At 47.2% G+C, this 23,452-nt stretch overlaps 1 protein-coding gene across 4 annotated transcripts in view; it reads left to right on the top strand.

The window, feature by feature from the left end:
* LOC139390120 (transforming acidic coiled-coil-containing protein 1-like) overlaps nt 1–12,087 on the top strand; it is a 33,925-nt gene extending 21,838 nt beyond the window's left edge. For all 4 annotated transcript variants that reach the window (XM_071137284.1, XM_071137285.1, XM_071137283.1 and 1 more), the window contains 7 exons: nt 8,132–8,269; nt 8,409–8,485; nt 8,633–8,676; nt 8,792–8,952; nt 9,065–9,171; nt 9,266–9,386; nt 10,416–12,087. In XM_071137284.1, coding sequence (XP_070993385.1) covers nt 8,132–8,269; nt 8,409–8,485; nt 8,633–8,676; nt 8,792–8,952; nt 9,065–9,171; nt 9,266–9,386; nt 10,416–10,484 — 717 coding nt within the window. In that variant the 3' untranslated portion in view covers nt 10,485–12,087. The remainder of the gene's footprint in view (nt 1–8,131; nt 8,270–8,408; nt 8,486–8,632; nt 8,677–8,791; nt 8,953–9,064; nt 9,172–9,265; nt 9,387–10,415) is intronic.
* The last annotated feature ends 11,365 nt before the right edge of the window (nt 12,088–23,452 follow it).

Raw genomic sequence — 23,452 nt, 5'->3', positions numbered from 1 at the left:
GACCTATAAACAGTTTGAACCTGCCACACACCACACTGACATTGTGACTAAATCAGGATTAGGGTCACGTTAATCTAACATCCAGTCAGGAATTTATGGAACTCCTCTCCTGCTCTTTAATTTATTCTTATTTACAATGACGGCCTACCAAAAGGCAAAAGGCCTCCTGTGGGGACAGGGCTGGGATTAAAAATTAAAGGATAGGACAAAACACACATCACAACGAGACAACACAACACTACATAAAGAGAGACCTAAAGGCAGCAACACAGCATGGTAGCAACACAACATGGTAGCAGCACAAAACATGGTACAAACATTATTGAGCACCGACAACAGCACAAAGGGGAATAAGGTAGAGACAACAATGCATCACACAAAGCAGCCACAACTGTCAGTAAGAGTGTCCATGATTGAGTCTTTGAATGAAGAGATAAAACTGTCCAGTTAGAGTGTTTGTTGCAGCTCGTTCCAGTCGCTAGCTGCAGCGAACTGAAAAGACGAGCGACCCAGGGATGTGTGTGCTTTGGGGACATTCAACAGAATGTGACTGGCAGAATGGGTGTTGTATGTGGAGGATGAAGGTTCCAGTATATATCTCAGATGGGGGTGAGTGGGCTAAGAGGGTTTTATAAATAAGCATCAACCAGTGGGTCTTGCGACAGCTATACAGAGATGACCAGTTTACAGAGGAGTATAGAGTGCAGTGATGTGTCCTATAAGGAGCATTGGTGGAAAATCTGATGGCCGAATGGTAAAGAACATCTAGCCTCTTGAGAGCACCCTTACCTGCTGATCTATAGATTATGTCTCCGTAATCTAGCATGGGTAGGATTGTCATCTGAATCAGGGTTAGTTTGGCAGCTGGGGTGAAAGAGGAGCGATTACAATAGAGGAAACCAAGTCTAGATTCAACTTTAGCCTGCAGCATTGATATGTGCTGAGAGAAGGACAGTGTACCGTCTAGCCATACTCCCAAGTACTTGTATGAGGTGACTACCTCAAGGTCTAAACCCTCGGAGGTAGTAATCACACCTGTGGGGACAGGGGCATTCATCTTACCAAACCACACCTCTGTTTTGGAGGTGTTCAGAACAAGGTTAAGGGTAGAGAAAGCTTGTTGGACACTAAGAAAGCTTTGTTGTAGAGCATTTAACACAAAATCCAGGGTGGGGCCAGCTGAGTATAAGACTGTATCATCTGCATATACAGAAGTCGGAAGATTACATACACCTTAGCCAAATACATCTAAACTCAGTTTTTCACAATTCCTTACATTTAATCCTATTTTAAAAAATCATTGTCTTAGGTCAGTTAGGATCAAATCAAATCAAATTTATTTATATAGCCCTTCGTACATCAGCTGATATCTCAAAGTGCTGTACAGAAACCCAGCCTAAAACCCCAAACAGCAAGCAATGCAGGTGTAGAAGCACGGTGGCTAGGAAAAACTCCCTAGAAAGGCCAAAACCTAGGAAGAAACCTAGAGAGGAACCAGGCTATGTGGGGTGGCCAGTCCTCTTCTGGCTGTGCCGGGTGGAGATTATAACAGAACATGGTCAAGATGTTCAAATGTTCATAAATGACCAGCATGGTCGAATAATAATAAGGCAGAACAGTTGAAACTGAAGCAGCAGCACAGTCAGGTGGACTGGGGACAGCAAGGAGTCATCATGTCAGGTATTCCTGGGGCATGGTCCTAGGGCTCAGGTCCTCCGAGAGAGAGAAAGAAAGAGAGAATTAGAGAGAGCATATGTGGGATGGCCAGTCCTCTTCTGGCTGTGCCGGGTGGAGATTATAACAGAACATGGCCAAGATGTTCAAATGTTCATAAATGACCAGCATGGTCGAATAATAATAAGGCAGAACAGTTGAAAGAAACTGGAGCAGCAGCACGGCCAGGTGGACTGGTGACAGCAAGGAGTCATCATGTCAGGTAGTCCTGGGGCATGGTCCTAGGGCTCAGGTCCTCCGAGAGAGAGAAAGAGAGAATTAGAGAACGCACACTTAAATTCACACAGGACACCGAATAGGACAGGAGAAGTACTCCAGATATAACAAACTGACCCTAGCCTCCCGACACATAAACTACTGCAGCATAAATACTGGAGGCTGAGACAGGAGGGGTCAGGAGACACTGTGGCCCCATCCGAGGACACCCCCGGACAGGGCCAAACAGGAAGGATATAACCCCACCCACTTTGCCAAAGCACAGCCCCCACACCACTAGAGGGATATCTTCAACCACCAACTTACCATCCTGAGACAAGGCTGAGTATAGCCCACAAAGACCTCCGCCACGGCACAACCCAAGGGGGGGGGGGGGGGGCGCCAACCCAGACAGGATGACCACATCAGTGAATCAACCCACTCAGGTGACGCACCCCCTCCAGGGACAGCATGAGAGAGCCCCAGTAAGCCAGTGACTCAGCCCCTGTAATAGGGTTAGAGGCAGAGAATCCCAGTGGAAAGAGGGGAACCGGCCAGGCAGAGACAGCAAGGGCGGTTCGTTGCTCCAGAGCCTTTCCGTTCACCCTCCCACTCCTGGGCCAGACTATACTCAATCATATGACCCACTGAAGAGATGAGTCTTCAGTAGAGACTTAAAGGTTGAGACCGAGTTTGCGTCTCTGACATGGGTAGGCAGACAGTTCCATAAAAATGGAGCTCTATAGGAGAAAGCCCTGCCTCTAGCTGTTTGCTTAGAAATTCTAGGGACAATTAGGAGGCCTGCGTCTTGTGACCGTAGCGTACGTGTAGGTATGTACGGCAGGACCAAATCAGAGAGATAGGTAGGAGCAAGCCCATGTAATGCTTTGTAGGTTAGCAGTAAAACCTTGAAATCAGCCCTTGCTTTGACAGGAAGCCAGTGTAGAGAGGCTAGCACTGGAGTAATATGATCAAATTTTTTGGTTCTAGTCAGGATTCTAGCAGCCGTATTTAGCACTAACTGAAGTTTATTTAGTGCTTTATCCGGGTAGCCGGAAAGTAGAGCATTGCAGTAGTCTAACCTAGAAGTGACAAAAGCATGGATTAATTTTTCTGCATCATTTTTGGACAGAAAGTTTCTGATTTTTGCAATGTTACGTAGATGGAAAAAAGCTGTCCTTGAAATGGTCTTGATATGTTCTTCAAAAGAGAGATCAGGGTCCAGAGTAACGCCGAGGTCCTTCACAGTTTTATTTGAGACAACTGTACAACCATTAAGATTAATTGTCAGATTCAACAGAAGATCTCTTTGTTTCTTGGGACCTAGAACAAGCATCTCTGTTTTGTCCGAGTTTAAAAGTAGAAAGTTTGCAGCCATCCACTTCCTTATGTCTGAAACACATTCTTCTAGCAAGGGCAATTTTGGGGCTCCACCATGTTTCATTGAAATGTACAGCTGTGTGTCATCCGCATAGCAGTGAAAGTTAACTTTATGTTTTCGAATAACATCCCCAAGAGGTAAAATATATAGTGAAAACAATAGTGGTCCTAAAACGGAACCTTGAGGAACACCGAAATTTACAGTTGATTTGTCAGAGGACAAACCATTCACAGAGACAAACTGATATCTTTCCGACAGATAAGATCTAAACCAGGCCAGAACTTGTCCATGTAGACCAATTTGGGTTTCCAATCTCTCCAAAAGAATGTGGTGATCGATGGTATCAAAAGCAGCACTAAGGTCTAGGAGCACGAGGACAGATGCAGAGCCTCGGTCCGATGCCATTAAAATGTCATTTACCACCTTCACAAGTGCCGTCTCAGTGCTACGATGGGGTCTAAAACCAGACTGAAGCATTTCGTATACATTGTTTGTCTTCAGGAAGGCAGTGAGTTGTTGCGCAACAGCCTTTTCTAACATTTTTGAGAGGAATGGAAGATTCGATATAGGCCGATAGTTTTTTATATTTTCTGGGTCAAGGTTTGGCTTTTTCAAGAGAGGCTTTATTACTGCCACTTTTAGTGAGTTTGGTACACATCCGGTGGATAGAGAGCCGTTTATTATGTTCAACATAGGAGGGCCAAGCACAGGAAGCAGCTCTTTCAGTAGTTTAGTTGGAATAGGGTCCAGTATGCAGCTTGAAGGTTTAGAGGCCATGATTATTTTCATCATTGTGTCAAGAGATATAGTACTAAAACACTTGAGCGTCTCTCTTGATCCTAGGTCCTGGCAGAGTTGTGCAGACTCAGGACAATTGAGCTTTGAAGGAATACGCAGATTTAAGGAGGAGTCCGAAATTTGCTTTCTAATAATCATAATCTTTTCCTCAAAGAAGTTCATGAATTTATCACTGCTAAAGTGAAAGTCATCCTCTCTTGGGGAATGCTGCTTTTTAGTTAGCTTTGCGACAGTATCAAAAAGGAATTTCGGATTGTTCTTATTTTCCTCAATTAAGTTAGAAAAATAGGATGATCGAGCAGCAGCAAGGGCTCTTCGGTACTGCACAGTACTGTCTTTCCAAGCTAGTCGGAAGACTTCCAGTTTGGTGTGGCGCCATTTCCGTTCCAATTTTCTGGAAGCTTGCTTCAGAGCTCTGGTATTTTCTGTGTACCAGGGAGCTAGTTTCTTATGAGAAATGTTTTTTGTTTTTAGGGGTGCAACTGCATCTAGGGTATTGCGCAAGGTTAAATTGAGTTCCTCAGTTAGGTGGTTAACTGATTTTTGTCCTCTGGCGTCCTTGGGTAGACAGAGGGAATCTGGAAGGACATCAAGGAATCTTTGTGCCGTCTGTGAATTTATAGTACGACTTTTGATGATCCTTGGTTGGGGTCTGAGCAGATTATTTGTTGCAATTGCAAACGTAATAAAATGGTGGTCCGATAGTCCAGGATTATGAGGAAAAACATTAAGATCCACAACATTTATTCCATGGGACAAAACTAGGTCCAGCGTATGACTGTGACAGTGAGTGGGTCCAGAGACATGTTGGACAAAACCCACTGAGTCGATGATGGCTCCGAAAGCCTTTTGGAGTGGGTCTGTGGACTTTTCCATGTGAATATTAAAGTCACCAAAGATTAGAATATTATCCGCTATGACTACAAGGTCCGATAGGAATTCAGGGAACTCAGTGAGGAACGCTGTATATGGCCCAGGAGGCCTGTAAACAGTAGCTATAAAAAGTGATTGAGTAGGCTGCATAGATTTCATGACTAGAAGCTCAAAAGACAAAAACGTCATTCTTTTTTTTGTAAATTGAAATTTGCTATCGTAAATGTTAGCAACACCTCCGCCTTTGCGGGATGCACGGGGGATATGGTCACTAGTGTAGCCAGGAGGTGAGGCCTCATTTAACACAGTAAATTCATCAGGCTTAAGCCATGTTTCAGTCAGGCCAATCACATCAAGATTATGATCAGTGATTAGTTCATTGACTATAATTGCCTTTGAAGTAAGGGATCTAACATTAAGTAGCCCTATTTTGAGATGTGAGGTATCCTGATCTCTTTCAATAATGACAGGAATGGAGGTGGTCTTTATCCTAGTGAGATTGCTAAGGCGAACACCGCCATGTTTAGTTTTGCCCAACCTAGGTTGAGGCACAGACACGGTCTCAATGGTGATAGCTGAGCTGACTACACTGACTGTGCTAGTGGCAGACTCCACTATGCTGGCAGGCTGGCTAACAGCCTGCTGCCTGGCCTGCACCCTATTTCATTGTGGAGCTAGAGGAGTTAGAGCCCTGTCTATGTTGGTAGATAAAATGAGAGCACCCCTCCAGCTAGGATGGAGTCCGTCACTCCTCAGCAGGTCAGGCTTGGTCCTGTTTGTGGGTGAGTCCCAGAAAGAGGGCCAATTATCTACAAATTCTATCTTTTGGGAGGGGCAGAAAACAGTTTTCAACCAGCGATTGAGTTGTGAGACTCTGCTGTAGAGCTCATCACTCCCCCTAACTGGGAGGGGGCCAGAGACAATTACTCGATGCCGACACATCTTTCTAGCTGATTTACACGCAGAAGCTATGTTGCGCTTGGTGATCTCTGACTGTTTCATCCTAACATCGTTGGTGCCGACGTGGATAACAATATCTCTATACTCTCTACACTCGCCAGTTTTAGCTTTAGCCAGCACCATCTTCAGATTAGCCTTAACGTCGGTAGCCCTGCCCCCCGGTAAACAGTGTATGATCGCTGGATGATTCGTTTTAAGTCTAATACTGCGGGTAATGGAGTCGCCAATGACTAGAGTTTTCAATTTGTCAGAGCTAATGGTGGGAAGCTTCGGCGTCTCAGACCCCGTAACGGGAGGAGTAGAGACCAGAGAAGACTCGGCCTCTGACTCCGACCCGCTGCTTAATGGGGAAAACCGGTTGAAAGTTTCTGTCGGCTGAATGAGCGACACCGGTTGAGCGTTCCTACAGCATTTCCTTCCAGAAACCGTGAGAAAGTTGTCCGGCTGCGGGGACTGTGCCAGGGGATTTATACTATTATCTGTACTTACTGGTGGCACAGACGCTGTTTCATCCTTTCCTACACTGAAATTACTCTTGCCTAGCGATTGCGTCTGAAGCTGGGCTTGTAGCACAGCTATCCTCGCCGTAAGGCGAGTACAGCGACTGCAATTAGAAGGCATCATGTTAATGTTACTACTTAGCTTCGGCTGTTGGAGGTCCTGACGAACCGTGTCCAGATAAAGCGTCCGGAGTGAAAAAGTTGAGGAGGAAAAAATATAAACGGTAATTAAAAAGTAAAAACCGTAAATTTGTCAGGTAGCAAAACAGGTTGGCAACAAAACGCACAGCAAATCGAAAACAAGTCTGCAAGTCACCACTTTATTTTAAGAATGTGAAATGTCAGAATAATAAGAGAGAATCATTTGTTTCAGCTTTTAATTCTTTCATCACATTCCCAGTGGGTCAGAAGTTTACATACACTCAATTAGTATTTGGTAGCATTGCCTTTAAATTGTTTAACTTGGGTCAAACTTTTTGGGTAGCCTTCCACAAGCTTTTTCAGTTCTGCCCACAAATTTTCTATAAGATTGAGGTCAGGGCTTTGTGATGGCCACTCCAATACCTTGACTTTGTTGTCCTTAAGCCATTTTGCCACAACTTTGGAAGTATGCTTGGGGTCATTGTCCAATTGGAAGACCTATTTGTGACCAAGCTTTAACTTCCTGACTGATATCTTGAGATGTTGCTTGAATATATCCACATAATTTTCCTCCCTCATGATGCCATCTATTTTGTGAAGTGCACCAGTCCCTCCTGCAGCAAAGCACCCCCACAACATGATGCTGCCACCCCCGTGCTTCACGGTTGGGATGGTGTTCTTCAGATTGCAAGCCTCCCCCTTTTTCCACCAAACATAACAATGGTCATTATGGCCAAACAATTCAATTTTTGTTTCATCAGACCAGAGGACATTTCTCCAAATAGTACGATCTTTGTCCCCATGTGCAGTTGCAAACCGTAGTCTGGCATTTTTAGGGTGGTTTTTAGAGCTTTTGTACCTGTTTCCTCCAGAATCTTCACAAGGACCTTTGCTGTTGTTCTGGGATTGATTTGCACTTTTCGCACCAAAGCACGTTCATCTCTAGGTATGACAGCTGCGGGGTCCCATGGTGTTTATACTTGCGTACTATTGTTTGTACAGATGAACGTGGTACCTTCAGGCGTTTGGAAATTTCTCCCAAGGATGAACCAGACTTGTGGAGGTCTACAATATTTTTTCTGAAGTCTTGGCTAATTTCTTTTGATTTTCCCATGATGTCAAGCAAAGAGGCACCGAGTGTGAAGGTAGGCCTTGAAATACATCCACAGGCATACCTCCAATTGACTCAAATTATGTCAATTAGCCTATCAGAAGCTTCTAAAGCCATGACATTTTCTGGAATTTTCCAAGCTGTTTAAAGGCACAGTCAACATCTGAGAAATCTGAGAAACTGGAATTATAAAGTGAATTATAAGTGAAATAATCTGTCTGTAAACAATTGTTGGAAAATTTACTTGTCATGCACAAAGTAGATGTCCAAATCGACTTGGCAAAACGCTAGTTTATTAACAAGAAATTTGTGGAGTGGTTGAAAATCTAATTTTAATGGCTCCAACCTAAGTGTATGTAAACTTCCGACTTCAACTCTAAATTGATGAGAGCGCCTCCTACTGCCCGAGCTATGTTGTTGACACCTATGTTTCTGCAGTATGAGGACACCTGCCAGCTGAAGAACGCCAAGCTGGGAGGAAGTGACACGGAGAAGAAGACAGGAAGTGAGGTTCTAGACTCGATTTGCATCAGCGAGGCAGAGAAGACGACTGTTCTCACCCTCATCAGAGGGGAGGTAAGTTAAACAACAGACCACACATGCATGCACATGTACACACACACACACACACACACACACACACACACACACACACACACACACACACACACACACACACACAGGGTAACATAGTAATAACTGTATCCTGTGCCAGATCATCACTAAGGAGATGGAGGCCAATGACTGGAGGAGGAAGTATGAGGACAGCAGACAGGAAGTCATGGAGATGAGGTACTGTAGGCCAATTCACATGTACCATTCTGTTACCATTCACCTCAACTATACTGTGAGGCTAGTAATGACGTGATGTGTGCTGAGCAGTGAACAGACTGATTTTTAGCTAATCAAGATTCATAAGTAGTCATTCCTCTCTCACAGAAAGATAGTGGCAGAGTATGAGAAGACCATCGCCCAGATGATTGGTGAGTGGCTTAGGTCAACCAAACCTCTTCAAACATTCCTCTACATAAATGTAGTGGTGGCCTCGATGCACGGAATCATAAAATGACCTGTCTGTGTGACCTCTCTCTCTGTCAGAGGACCAACAGCGCAACACCATGAGCTCCCAGAAGTCTTTGCAGGCTGTAAGCATGGAGAAGGAGTCGGCGCTAACAGATCTGAACTCAGTAGAGCGCTCGCTGTCCGGTATGTTCCGCCGCTACGAGAACATGAAGAGCACCCTGGACGGCTTTAAGAAGGTTAGGGGTCAGAGTTCAGGGATCACGAACAGTCTGACCTTACTACGATTAGTCTTTGAGCTCATATATTAGTTATGTGTAACATTGTGGTTCTACTATTATGTGCATGTAGAATGAGGAGGTGTTGAAGAAGTGTGCTCAGGAGTATCTGGCCAGAGTCAAGCAGGAGGAGCAGAGATACCAGACTCTCAAACTCCACGCCGAGGAGAAGCTAGACAAGTATGATTACACACACACACACACACACACACACACACACACACACACACAGAGGAGTCTATCAGTAACTACCAACCCCTCCTATTCCCTTCAGGGCTAATGAGGACATAGCCCAGGTACGCAGCAAGGCCAGCTCTGAGAGTGTTGCTCTGACCGCCAGCCTGAGGAAGGAGCAGATGAGGGTAGAGTCTCTGGAGAAAGCTCTGCAGCAAAAGGTAAGGGCTAACATTACCTAGCTACATGCTAACGCCCACTGCTAGGACTAGAGCAGATGGTAGCACACAACCATAGAGATAGTTAGAGGATGCAACACTGTATCTGTACCATTATGGCGTCTGTGAGAGCATGGGCAGCTCCATTGAGGCCATCTCCATTTCGAAGTAGTCAATGTTCTTCTTCTACTTCTATGAGTTGGTAAACAAACAGAAAGGGAGCATACTGCCACCTGGAGTGTGTTTGAACAGGTATAAAGCCAATATTGGTGATTTACTGCCACATGCAGTAATGGAGTGTTTGCTCACGAGTATAATTCATTGGCTGGTCCCTTCTGATGAACTGGATGGAATTATGTGATCCTTCCTTAACCCCAGTGGTGTAAAGTACTGAAGTAAAAATACTTGAAAGTACTACTTAAGTAGTTTTTTGGGGTATCTATACTTTACTATTCATATTTTTGACAACTTTTACTTCACTGCATTCATAAAGAAAATGATGTACTTTTTGTACTCGTTACGTTTTGAATGATTAGCAGGACAAGAAAATTGCCTAATTCACACACTTATCAAGAGAACATACCTGGTCATCCCTACTGCCTCTGATCTGGCGGACTCACTAAACACAAATGCTTTGTTTGTAAATTATGTCTGAGTGTTGGAGGATGCCCCTGGCTATCCTTAAATTAAAGAAAATGATGCTGTCTGGTTTGCTTGATATAAGGAATTTGAAGTGATTTATACTTTTGATACTTAAGTATATTTTAGCAATTACATTTACTTTTGATACTTAAGTATATTTAAAACCAAATACTTTTAGACTTTTACTCAAGTAGTATTTTACTGGGTGACTTTCACTTTCACGTCCTCTGTCTCTATACACACAACCCTAACGCTACATGCTAATGCTAACCCTGCAACAAAAGGTAATGGCCAACCCTTTTTGCTGACTAGGTGACCTGAACAGGAAAAACTCCAGGCCTAAGTCCTGAGTCACCAGTCTCCCTGACGTGGTCTTCTGTCTATTCACAGACCGAGGAGATCGAGGAGCTCACCAAGATCTGTGATGAGCTCATTGCAAAGATGGGCAGAACAGACTGAGAGAGATTCCATACTTCCGAATCGACCAATCTTGACCCACCAAGCCAACCCTGCCTACAACATATAGTGTACTCCTGTGCATGCCTCCAGCCAATGAGCATCTAGCTCTATTTCCCCACAGGGCGCCTGCACCTCGTGCTGCTGTACTGGTCAAATGTCATACGATAACCCCTTTCTCTTAGTCAACATTAGTGCAGTATTTGGAGAATAGGGTGTAATTTGAGCCTGTGTTATGTACATGTGGACTCACATTTTTGGCTTGGTCATTATTTACCACGCAAGACCCCACACCCGTTTATCTTTCTGTACTGTAACATAAACACAATATAATGTGCTGTCTTGGCATTGCATAGGTTTGTGCTTATTTAACTTAGGATAACATTTTGTTAAGCATTTATTAATATATTATACACATAAACCCCACACTTACAAAACACCCTGGCTGAGATGTACTGTACATATGGTACTGTACATATGGTACTGTACATATGGTATTTATTCTGAACACTAGGAGACTAGGGCAGGACCAGGTAGACACTCTCTAGGCTCCAGGACAGTCAGGGGTCAGGGGTGAGCTATGCTTGACCCCTTTGTATAACTGCACTATTATAGGGAGGGGGGAGGTGGGAGTAGGTTCATGGTTAGAATGCACTACTATAGATAGGGGTGGGGTGGGGGGTTGTCCTGGGAAATATAAAGCTTCTCTCCTGTCTGTACATGAGGTGTTGTGTTAGCAGAGGAAGAGGAGCTGTACAGTGACTGTGTATTCTGTACGACTTCAGCACAACTGCACAGGGGAAGGGAGGGTTTCCCACTGTCCTCAGCTGTACCTGGTTAGTCTCTTTCTCAGGCCAGAGGGGTGGAGCAGAGAGTAGTACACTAAGTAAGTGGAAATCTGGATATGGTGAAGTTAAAACAAATACCGTAAACTGGGAGAGTGTTTGATTTGGTTTTTCAAAATCCAAAATTGTTTAAAATCTCCTGTGGCCATGGATATGCACCTGCAGTATTTGGGTATGAAACGTTACGGCATGGAGGTAGAGAGAACTGTTCAGGGATTATGTGAGCTCCCATGAGCCCTGCTCAAAGGTAGAGCACTGTATAGGGAATAGGGTGCCATTTGGGATGGAATCACTGTGTTTTACTGCAGCACCTAGTTAGTGGCATAGAAAGTTAGTGTGTTTCTCATATTCACCTTTCACTGCTTCACTGTTCTCAGCTAACCTGGTTCTGTTAAATACTCTTCCACAGTGGAGAGTTTCACACCAGCTCACAGTACTAGTTCCCCCTCCGCCACACTGCACTGTGGATGACATAGTTAAACAATATAACACGCATGCAGTAAAACACCACGTAGACATACATACATGTGCCCGTGTCTATAATACACATCTTTGTGCCATACTGAAGTTGTAGCTTCATTGAAAGTTTCTTTAGATAATATTGTTTTTAACGGTTTGTACATCACCAATGATCCCTTTTTGCATTGTCATTAATATTTGTAAAGTGAATAAGAAGCATTCAGCTGTACTGACTTTTACTGTACAGACTATGTTGACTAATATGTGCAGTGTGTGTGCTGAGTAAACATGACTAGGAATAAGGGAGTGTGTTCTCATGGCTTCTGTGTTCTCATGGCTTTCTCTGTTCACAGCTACACAGGTTGGGTCTGACATCACAGCTACACAGGTTGGGTCTGACATCACAGCTATACAGATTGGATCTGACATCACAGCTACACAGGTTGGGTCTGGCATCACAGGTTGGGACTGATATCACAGCTATACAGGTTGGATCTGACATCACAGCTACACAGGTTGGGTCTGACATCACAGCTACACAGGTTGGGTCTGACATCACAGGTTGGGACTGACATCAAAGGGTGGGTCTGATATCACAGCTACACAGGTTGGAAATGACATCACAGCTACACAGGTTGGGTCTGACATCAAAGGTTGGGTCTGATATCACAGCTACACAGGTTGGGTCTGACATCACAGGTTGGGTCTGACATCACAGCTACATAGCACACTCACAATCCCTGACTTTACTGAATGTTCAGTTTCTGCCATCTTCTCTCTGCCAGAGTGAACTGTAACCTTGCCCCGGGCTAGCAGATGAACAGGGAACAGTGTTCAGCTGACACAGTACTAATGACCTCTAACACACTCACAGAAACACACACATTGCTAAATGGATGTTATGAGGCTATGACCTTGAGTTAGAGGGCAACTGCATGCGAGTGACATATTTTGAAGTTGAATTTCCCTGTAGTTGGTGAGAACGGTTTGTGACAACCCAGCGTGGTTGTACTATTTCACTGATCACTTAGCTAACACAGGGTGTGTGTGTGCTGCCCACCAAGGGGTGTGTGTGTGTGTGTGTGTGTGTGTGTGTGTGTGTGTGTGTGTGTGTGTGTGTGTGTGTGTGTGTGTGTGTGTGTGTGTGTGTGTGTGTGTGTGTGTGTGTGTGTATTTGAGTGAGTGAGTACAGTACAGACACCGGCACTGAGAGTTTACCTGACCCTGTCAAAACTACTCTGGGTAAGTCCACACATGAATAGAGGGCGCTGGGTGTGATAGGGATTAGGGCTAAGATGTTAATGCCCCAAGACACCCCTTCTCTTTTCTCTCTTCTGTATTTACCCGTTATCTGCTCCCACTACTGCACTGGACTCCCAAACGTACACTGACACACACACCGTCCATCCAGCACTATGAAGACTGTCCTGGCTCTGCTGATGTTGGTATGCCTGGCCTGCCACAGTAAGTCTCTGTACATGTAGCTGGCAGTCTCTCTACATTTAGCTGGCAGGGTTATTTACTCAACTAGAGGGGTACCTTCTAGGGGTTTCAGGGTTTTCTAAGAGTTTATAAGGGGTTAAACGGTGGGTCTGAATCTAGTCTACTGGGTAGTGTTAAAGCTGGGTTCAGGTTAGAAATGATGTCTTGTTTATCTGATGGGAGGCAAAGGAATGATAAGAGCTCATTTGGATCACGGAACTGACCCAGAGAGTAGTCGATGCAAACCCTAACCATAGGTCAACACAATTCATAACTGTACCAGATGGTCATATTTCAATTTTAGTCATCATATTGGTAGGGGTTGTGTGGAATGCTTTCGACACCTTCTACAGTCCATGCCCCAATGAATTGAGGCTGTTCAGAGGGCAAAAGGGGAGGTGCGACTCAATATTAGGAAGGTGTGCCTTGAAGTGCTAGTGAAGGGCTGTGTTCACCTGTCTGTCTGGTTGTCTGTGTGTTTTGCTGTTTCAGCGTGGTCTTATTTGTTCATAAAAGCCCAAGGGTTGACAGGACAGGAAACATGGCCAGGGTCAGTCTGAGTTGTCACAGACACAGCCTTAGAGTTATTTGTACATCATCAGATATCAGTTTGTTGTTATGGGCTCCTAGTTCCTCAGAGACAACGTGTGCATGGTGAGACAGAGAGGTAGGATTATGTTGAGCGGTAGCCTGGATACATCTTATTTCAGAGTGAGTGCTAGTCTGTCTGTGAGAGCTAGTCTGTCTGTGAGTGCTAGTCTGTCTGTGAGTGCTAGTCTGTCTGTGAGTGCTAGTTGTAAATGCTGCTTAGTCTCATCTCAGATGTTCTCTCCTGTTTCATGTCTTAAGGTCATGCACTGAAGTGTCACTCATGCGTAGCGTCCAATGAGGGTGATTGTATCAAACAAGGCTCCACCACCTGCCCTCAATTCGCCGACGCCTGCTCCACCATCACAGGACAGAGTAAGCACACACACAAACTCTCACCCCCTGCACAAAAATAACTTTCATGACCAAAGCTTGCAGCATTCTTTTCAGACTCTAGATGTCAGGCTAGTTCTAGGACAACACCACCATCACCACTATATGATTGGATAGGTATAAGTTATATGTAATTAGACTAAAGCATTCCCCCCATTGAGGCTGCATAGGGTGTATATTAGCAGTGTTCTAGCTACTGTGGAACTGACATGAACGCATCTTGTACAAAACTGATTTTAATGCTAAATAAATATGTCTTTATGCTACTATAATACATGACACACTAAATTAATGGCCACACAAATTTGATGACTACATACATCTTTCTCTCTCTCTTTTGTCAGCAGTCTCTCTCCTTTCCTCTGTAATGTGTGTGTGTGTGTGTGTGTGTGTGTGTGTGTGTGTGTGTGTGTGTGTGTGTGTGTGTGTGTGTGTGTGTGTGTGTGTGTGTGTGTGTGTGTGTGTGTGTGTGTGTGTGTGTGTGTGTGTGTGTGTTCTCTCATCTCTGAGGTTTCTGGATAAGTTCCCAGCAGCTTTTATCAACCACAACCCGCTGTGTCTGTGGGAGAGAAGGGGGAAGAGTGGGAGGGAGTGAGGCAGGGGCTATGGCCAAGAAGAGGGAAGAGTGGGAACGGGGCAGGGGCTATGGCCAAGAAGAGGGAAAAGTGGGAGCGGGGCAGGGGCTATGGCCAAGAAGAGGGAAGAGTGGGAGCGGGGCAGGGGCTAGGGCAAGAAGAGGGAAAAGTGGGAGCGGGGCAGGGGCTAGGGCCAAGAAGAGGGAAAAGTGGGAGCGGGGCAGGGGCTAGGGCTAGGGCCAAGAAGAGGGAAGAGTGGGAGCGGGGCAGGGGCTAGGGCCAAGAAGAGGGAAGAGTGGGAGCGGGGCAGGGGCAGGGGCCAAGAAGAGGGAAAAGTGGGAGCGGGGCAGGGGCTAGTGCCAAGTAGAGGGAAGAGTGGGAGCGGGGCAGGGGCAGGGGCTAGGGCCAAGAAGAGGGAAGAGTGGGAGCGGGGCAGGGGCAGGGATTAGGGCCAAGAAGAGGGAAGAGTGGGAGCGGGGCAGGGGCTAGGGCCAAGAAGAGGGAAAAGTGGGAGCGGGGCAGGGGCTAGGGCCAAGAAGAGGGAAGAGTGGGAGTGGGGCAGGGGCTAGGGCCAAGTAGAGGGAAAAGTGGGAGCGGGGCAGGGGCTAGGGCCAAGAAGAGGGAAAAGTGGGAGCGGGGCAGGGGCTATGGCCAAGAAGAGGGAAAAGTGGGAGCGGGGCAGGGGCTATGGCCAAGAAGAGGGAAGAGTGGGAGCGGGGCAGGGGCTAGGGCCAAGAAGAGGGAAGAGTGGGAGCGGGGCAGGGGCTAGGGCCAAGAAGAGGGAAAAGTGGGAGCGGGGCAGGGGCTAGGGCCAAGAAGAGGGAAGAGTGGGAGCGGGGCAGGGGCTAGGGCCAAGAAGAGGGAAGAGTGGGAGCGGGGCAGGGGCAGGGGCCAAGAAGAGGGAAAAGTGGGAGCGGGGCAGGGGCTAGTGCCAAGTAGAGGGAAGAGTGGGAGCGGGGCAGGGGCAGGGGCTAGGGCCAAGAAGAGGGAAGAGTGGGAGCGGGGCAGGGGCTAGGGCCAAGAAGAGGGAAAAGTGGGAGCGGGGCAGGGGCTAGGGCCAAGAAGAGGGAAGAGTGGGAGTGGGGCAGGGGCTAGGGCCAAGTAGAGGGAAAAGTGGGAGCGGGGCAGGGGAAGGGCCAAGAAGAGGGAAAAGTGGGAGCGGGGCAGGGGCTAGGACCAAGAAGAGGGAAGAGTGGGAGCGGGGCAGGGGCTAGGGCCAAGAAGAGGGAAAAGTGGGAGCGGGGCAGGGGCTAGGGCCAAGAAGAGGGAAAAGTGGGAGCGGGGCAGGGGCAGGGGCTAGGGCCAAGAAGAGGGAAGAGTGGGAGCGGGGCAGGGGCAGGGATTAGGGCCAAGAAGAGGGAAAAGTGGGAGCGGGGCAGGGGCTAGGACCAAGAAGAGGGAAAAGTGGGAGCGGGGCAGGGGCAGGGGCCAAGAAGAGGGAAGAGTGGGAGCGGGGCAGGGGCTAGGGCCAAGAAGAGGGAAAAGTGGGAGCGGGGCAGGGGCTAGGGCCAAGAAGAGGGAAGAGTGGGAGCGGGGCAGGGGCTAGGGCCAAGAAGAGGGAAGAGTGGGAGCGGGGCAGGGGCTAGGGCCAAGTAGAGGGAAAAGTGGGAGCGGAGCATGGGCAGGGGCCAAGAAGAGGGAAGAGTGGGAGTGGGACAGGGGCTAGTGCCAAGAAGAGGGAAAAGTGGGAGCGGGGCAGGGGCTAGGGCCAAGAAGAGGGAAAAGTGGGAGCGGGGCAGGGGCAGGGGCTAGGGCCAAGAAGAGGGAAGAGTGGGAGCGGGGCAGGGGCCAAGAAGAGGGAAAAGTGGGAGCGGGGCAGGGGCTAGGGCCAAGAAGAGGGAAAAGTGGGAGCGGGGCAGGGGCAGGGGCTAGGGCCAAGAAGAGGGAAGTGTGGGAGCGGGGCAGGGGCAGGGATTAGGGCCAAGAAGAGGGAAAAGTGGGAGCGGGGCAGGGGCTAGGGCCAAGAAGAGGGAAAAGTGGGAGCGGGGCAGGGGCAGGGGCTAGGGCCAAGAAGAGGGAAGAGTGGGAGCGGGGCAGGGGCAGGGATTAGGGCCAAGAAGAGGGAAAAGTGGGAGCGGGGCAGGGGCTAGGGCCAAGAAGAGGGAAAAGTGGGAGCGGGGCAGGGGAAGGGGCCAAGAAGAGGGAAAAGTGGGAGCGGGACAGGGGCTAGTGCCAAGAAGAGGGAAAAGTGGGAGCGGGGCAGGGGAAGGGGCTAGGGCCAAGAAGAGGGAAAAGTGGGAGCGGGGCAGGGGAAGGGGCTAGGACCAAGAAGAGGGAAAAGTGGGAGCGGGGCAGGGGAAGGGGCTAGGGCCAAGAAGAGGGAAAAGTGGGAGCGGGGCAGGGGCAGGGGCCAAGAAGAGGGAAGAGTGGGAGCGGGGCAGGGGCTAGGGCCAAGAAGAGGGAAAAGTGGGAGCGGGGCAGGGGCTAGGGCCAAGAAGAGGGAAAAGTGGGAGCGGGGCAGGGGCTAGGGCCAAGAAGAGGGAAGAGTGGGAGCAGGGCAGGGGCTAGGGCCAAGAAGAGGGAAGAGTGGGAGCGGGGCAGGGGCTAGTGCCAAGAAGAGGGAAAATGGGAGCGGGGCAGGGGCAGGGATTAGGGCCAAGAAGAGGGAAGAGTGGGAGCGGGGCAGGGGCAGGGATTAGGGCCAAGAAGAGGGAAAAGTGGGAGTGGGGCAGGGGCAGGGGCTAGGGCCAAGAAGAGGAAAAAGTGGGAGCGGGGCAGGGGCAGGGGCTAGGGCCAAGAAGAGGGAAAAGTGGGAGCGGGGCAGGGGCTAGGGCCAAGAAGAGGGAAAAGTGGGAGCGGAGCATGGGCAGGGGCCAAGAAGAGGGAAGAGTGGGAGCGGGGCAGGGGCTAGGGCCAAGAAGAGGGAAAAGTGGGAGCGGGGCAGGGGCTAGTGCCAAGAAGAGGGAAAAGTGGAGCGGGGCAGGGGCTAGGGCCAAGAAGAGGGAAAAGTGGAGCGGGGCAGGGGCTAGTGCCAAGAAGAGGGAAGAGTGGGAGCGGGGCAGGGGCTAGGGCCAAGAAGAGGGAAAAGTGGGAGCGGGGCAGGGGCTAGGGCCAAGAAGAGGGAAGAGTGGGAGCGGGACAGGGGCAGGGGCTAGGGCCAAGAAGAGGGAAAAGTGGAGCGGGGCAGGGGCTAGTGCCAAGAAGAGGGAAGAGTGGGAGCGGGGCAGGGGCTAGGGCCAAGAAGAGGGAAAAGTGGGAGCGGGACAGGGGCTAGGGCCAAGAAGAGGGAAAAGTGGGAGCGGGGCAGGGGCTAGGGCCAAGAAGAAGGAAAAGTGGGAGCGGGGCAGGGGCTAGTGCCAAGAAGAGGGAAAAGTGGAGCGGGGCAGGGGCAGGGGCTAGGGCCAAGAAGAGGGAAGAGTGGTAGCGGGGCAGGGGCAGGGGCTAGGGCCAAGAAGAGGGAAAAGTGGGAGCGGGGCAGGGGCTAGGGCCAAGAAGAGGGAAGAGTGGGAGCGGGGCAGGGGCTAGGGCCAAGAAGAGGGAAAAGTGGGAGCGGGGCTAGGGCCAAGAAGAGGCAGATTGAAGGACGAGGAGGAGAGTATGAAACCATGGTTCAACAGGGCTGGAATAAGCCAATACTGACTCTCCTTCCTCACACCTTTCCTGTCCCTCCCCACTCCCTTTCTCCTTACTCCTCTCTCCCTTCCTCCTGTTTCAGACACGGTGATGAAGTCATGCTCCTACAAGGCGTTCTGTGATCAGTCCCGCAATGGCAACTCTGAAGCCAAGATGGAGTGTTGTTTCTCGGACGACTGCAACGGGCCCCATAAGGGCCACCGCCACGGGGAACACAATAACACAGCTAGTGGTCTGGGAGCCAGCCCTGCTCTACTACTTGGGGCTCTGATGCTCCGCATGGCCCTCAGCAGGCTCTAAACTCCTGATTATATATATATACACACACACACACACACACACACATATATATATATATACACACACACACAACCCTCTACTATTCAAAACCATTTATCGATTCATCCCCTCAGTCAGCTGTGTCAGCAGAATGCTGGTGAGCCATGGTTTGGTGAATCATATGGGGTTACTGGGTTTAGTAGAGAATGTGTGTGTGTTGCCTGTGGTGGGGGGGGGGGGGGGGGGGTCATAAAAGCACATTCAACCAAGTTTAAAGACAGATGGAACTGATGTATCATACCATATGACTCTATGATGCAGTTGTGTGTCTGTAACCAGTCAAAATGAAATGAGTTGTTTGATTTATTCAGCGATGGACTGGAGCTCCTGTAGTGTCAGTAGACTCTGGGTGCATGCATCCAGGCTGGGTATACAACTATACATGTACAGTGAGCTCCAAAAGTATTGGGACAGTGACACATTTTTTGTTGTTTTGGCTCTATACTCCAGCACTTTGGATTTGTCAGGTGAACCGTTCAGAAATTAAAGCATATTCCCCCCCAAATTCTCTTATGTGTATTAAAAGTAGTCAAAAGTTTAGTATTTGGTCCCATATTTCTAGCACACAAAGATGACATGGCGGGCGGCAGGTAGCCTAGTGGTTAGACCGTTGGGCCAGTAACCGAAAGGTTGCTAGATTGAATCCCTGAGTTGACAAGGTAATAATCTGTCATTCTGCCCCTGAACAAGGCAGTTAACCCACTGTTCCCCTGAACAAGGCAGTTAACCAACTGTTCCCCTGAACAAGGCAGTTAACCAACTGTTCCCCTGAACAAGGCAGTTAACCCACTGTTCCCCTGAACAAGGCAGTTAACCCACTGTTCCCCTGAACAAGGCAGTTAACCCACTGTTCCCCTGAACAAGGCAGTAACCCACTGTTCCCTTGAACAAGGCAGTTAACCCACTGTTCCCCTGAACAAGGCAGTTAACCCACTGTTCCCCTGAACAAGGCAGTTAACCCACTGTTCCCCTGAACAAGGCAGTTAACCCACTGTTCCTAGGCCATCATTGTAAATAAGACTTTGTTCTTAACTGACTTGCCTAGTTAAATAAAGGTACACATTTGTTTTTTAATAACATCAAGCTTGAGACTCTACAAACTTGTTGGATGCATTTGTTGTTTGTTTTGATTGTTTCAGATAATTTTTTGCCCAATAGAAATTCATGGTAAATAATGTATTGTCATTTTGGAGTCACTTTTATTGTAAATAATTATAAAATACCTTTCTAAACACGTCTACATTAATGTGTACGCTACCATGATTACAGATAGTCTTGAATGAATCGTGACAATACATTATTTACAATTTATTTATATTGGGCACAAAATAATCTGAAACACAACCAAAACATGCATCCAACAAGTTTGTAGATTCACAAGCTTGATGTAATCATTGCGTGCTAGGAATATTGGACCAAATACTAAACTTTTCACTACTTTAATATACATACAGTATAAGTGAATTTGCTCATTGTACAAAAAGTGCTTTAATTTCTAAATAGTTTACACGATATGGTTGGTGGCACCTTAATTAGGGAAGACAGGATCGTGGTAATGGCTGGCTCAGAATGAGTGAAATGGTATCAAATACATCAAACACATGCTTTCCAGGTGTTTGATGCCATTCCATTTGCTCTGTTCCAGCCATTATTATGAGCTGTCCTCCCCTCAGCAGCCTCCACTGGTTTATAGCTGGGGCAGATCTAAACATGCCAGTAGCAGTGTGCATGTATGATACTATTGGTTAGTGCTGAGCCCACAGTAGGCCTAGTGCTGGGCTTGTTCCCATAGTTACCCCCTACTGTCTGTTACGGCACTCTTCAGCCTTCAAACATCATGAATTAAACAGAAACTAAAACACAGACAACATGTTTGTTCATATTGTTATGCTTGAATACTTATTTAGAAATAAACATGCTATTGCACCCTTACTTTTTCCTTCTATCGCTCTACAGTTGGTTTTGTTGTGTGTGTGTGTGTGGGACAAGAATTCAGCCCCACATCACGGTGCATGCCGCCAACATGCTGCGAAGTTGTTTCATTAATCACATCTGAGCAGGAATGAATGAGTCAAGATATTTTGGATGTGCAACCTAATCCAGTGATTGACATGAATTTTGGGTTGACAATTAGGCTATAGTTGCTATATTTTACTCCAGAATATGCTGGTATTTTTTTCAACACATTAACTACATCCGTACAGTGTTTACTCCACTAAAAGTTTTGCGATTATGCTGCGGTACTTAGAGGTAATTTGTGGTTTAGTACGGTACCCTGCGTCACCACTTCGTTGCTCCAGACCACCACAAGGGGGAGTTAGAGCACCGATTATGCTTTTGGGTCCTACTCTGTCTCTAACTGACAATGAACGGGCGACAAACCTACATAGAATAATGATAACTGATAATTGTGCACGACTTCAGTATTACTTACTAAAACTGTTGTTACACTAAGGTCATTATTTTATTTTATCAGGATTGTTTTGCTCTTACTGTAGTGTAGCCCACTCCCGACTGGTCACGTTGTACAGCGCCTAAGTGGCACAACGGTCTAAGACACTGAGTAGCAGTGCAAGCTGTGTTGCTACAGATGCTGGTTCAATACCTGTACTGGCCTCAACTGGGAGACCCATGAGATGACTGTAGGTGTTTGGTTTCTCCCCCTCTAAAAACAGAAAGAAATCATTTAAAATAACAAACTGGCTTTATTTACAAATTAGTAATAATGTCTCACCCCCTCTTCAATGGCCTTTTCCCTCTCTCATTTTATGTTATTTGAAAAAACAAAATCTCCAAAATATTGTTATTTTTTTAAACAAAGCAAATATTATTAATTTAAAATGATATAAAAGCCCCTTGGATATTCTCACAGATATATTATCAACCCTATCATTAGCAGGACAATCTATATTGGTCATGGCTCCCAAGTGGTGCACAATGGGATTGGCTTGCAGTTCTCCAGCTGTATCCACTGAAAGCGCACAAGGCTCAAGGCATGAGGGCAGTAGGCACGGGATGGGCCTACAGAGCCGTGCACAGAAGACAGACCTAGCCCATGGGGAAGGGGGGGGTGAACCCCCACCCCCCCCCACACTGGGTAGCACAGAGCAACACTTTAAGGGGCATTGCACTAATAATGGAGCTGACTAGGGAAACATTCCCACTGTTCTTAGTGCCAGTCTGTTTTAGTTTGAACGTGCAATGTAAATAATGATAACATCTTTATGCTTTCGTTAATAAAATAATGATAAAAACTCTTTCAAAATACCGATGTTTGTTTAGTTATGGATCCATAATGAATTACTATGGGAATAAATATCACTCAATTACAGAAATATTGGAACAAAGTGGTCTAATGAAGATGAACAAATTGTTGCTTACGGTCAGGACTAATCTTCGAAAGAGGTGTTTTTCCCACAATTTTATTTTTAAATGCATTTTTCTCTTGAGCAGATGTGGGAGAGGAAAGTGGCTCGCTCATCACAGTAGCAGGCCTCAGCGAGGGCACAGGGCAGACACTTTCGTTACAGGAATCATGAGAATAATGCTCTTTACTGTTTGACCAAATCATGGTCTAAGCCACCCATAAAATAGCTGAAGACAGTGTCGGAGCAGGTTTCTTTGCTGATGTCGTGTTTGACTTTGAATTTGCGTGACCTCCGGTATTAGAAAACCATGCTGGTCTGTCTTGGTAGGGGGGCCAGTCTTTGCCCACTGATCAGCCAAAGGCTCATTATAGATTAGTATAACAGAGAAAAATCTTAATAGGCCCATGTCACCTTTTTTTAAATTGTTTTATTTCTGTATGTCAATTTCAACCAGCCCATCCAACTAAATAATGGTCCAGCCAATCCGCCACTGTGCAGCATGCTAGCATGAGACTGTCAGTGGAAATGTTGAGACCGTAGATTTAGACTCTCTCTGCTGTTTGTGACCTCTGACCTAGTTACAGCCCACAGGACGTGAGGTCACTCAGGTAGCATTTTGCTCGCTTGTGGTTAACAGACCCCACTTACTTCCTCCTCCGACCTCCAGTTTTCTCCATAGAGAGAGCACACAGGTCCATGTTGTTTCTACTGAACACTGGCTTCCTTTCTGTCTCTGTCTCTGTCTCAGACTATATAATAATTCTATGTATGGCAGGCTCAGGTAAGGACAGTTGGATATTAGGCAGAGAAAACAACTGGTCTAGACAAGGATACAGATCGCATCCCCTGATCATTCAATTCAGACAGAATATCTACCCCATACAGGCTAATCACAGTAGCTCTGTGCACCATAGCAGACTTAACTTCTATTTCCTGTCAGCCTAGTCGGCCATCGTGGGGGGGGGGGGGACAAACACAGAATGAGACACAGGAGAGAGAGAGAGAGAGAGAGACACACAGACAGAGGGGGTGGGGGTGGGGGGGGGTGAAATCCTGAATCATATGATGTGACTTTGACCCAGTTCCCATAGCGATGCTGCCAGCTGAGAGATTGAGGAAAGAATGATAGAAGACAACAAGGAAAGAAGGGAAGAGATAAATGGTTAGAATATCTTGCTCTGTGTATGAGAATGTATCATGAATGCAGGGTTAAAAATGTATTGAACTAGCATATTTAATAGCCTAGGTAGGCCCTATAACCTACAATAAATAAAGCATAGGTCCACAATCAATTAGACTGTTTCCGATATACATGAAGCCTAGTGAGTGGTAGACCAATTAATGTTTGA

The sequence above is a fragment of the Oncorhynchus clarkii genome, chromosome 30 (assembly GCF_045791955.1).
Source record: "Oncorhynchus clarkii lewisi isolate Uvic-CL-2024 chromosome 30, UVic_Ocla_1.0, whole genome shotgun sequence".
NCBI classification, from domain to species: Eukaryota; Metazoa; Chordata; class Actinopteri; order Salmoniformes; family Salmonidae; genus Oncorhynchus; species Oncorhynchus clarkii.
The sequence above is the reverse complement of the archived record's forward strand: the minus strand, read 5'-3'. Positions and strand labels throughout refer to the sequence as shown.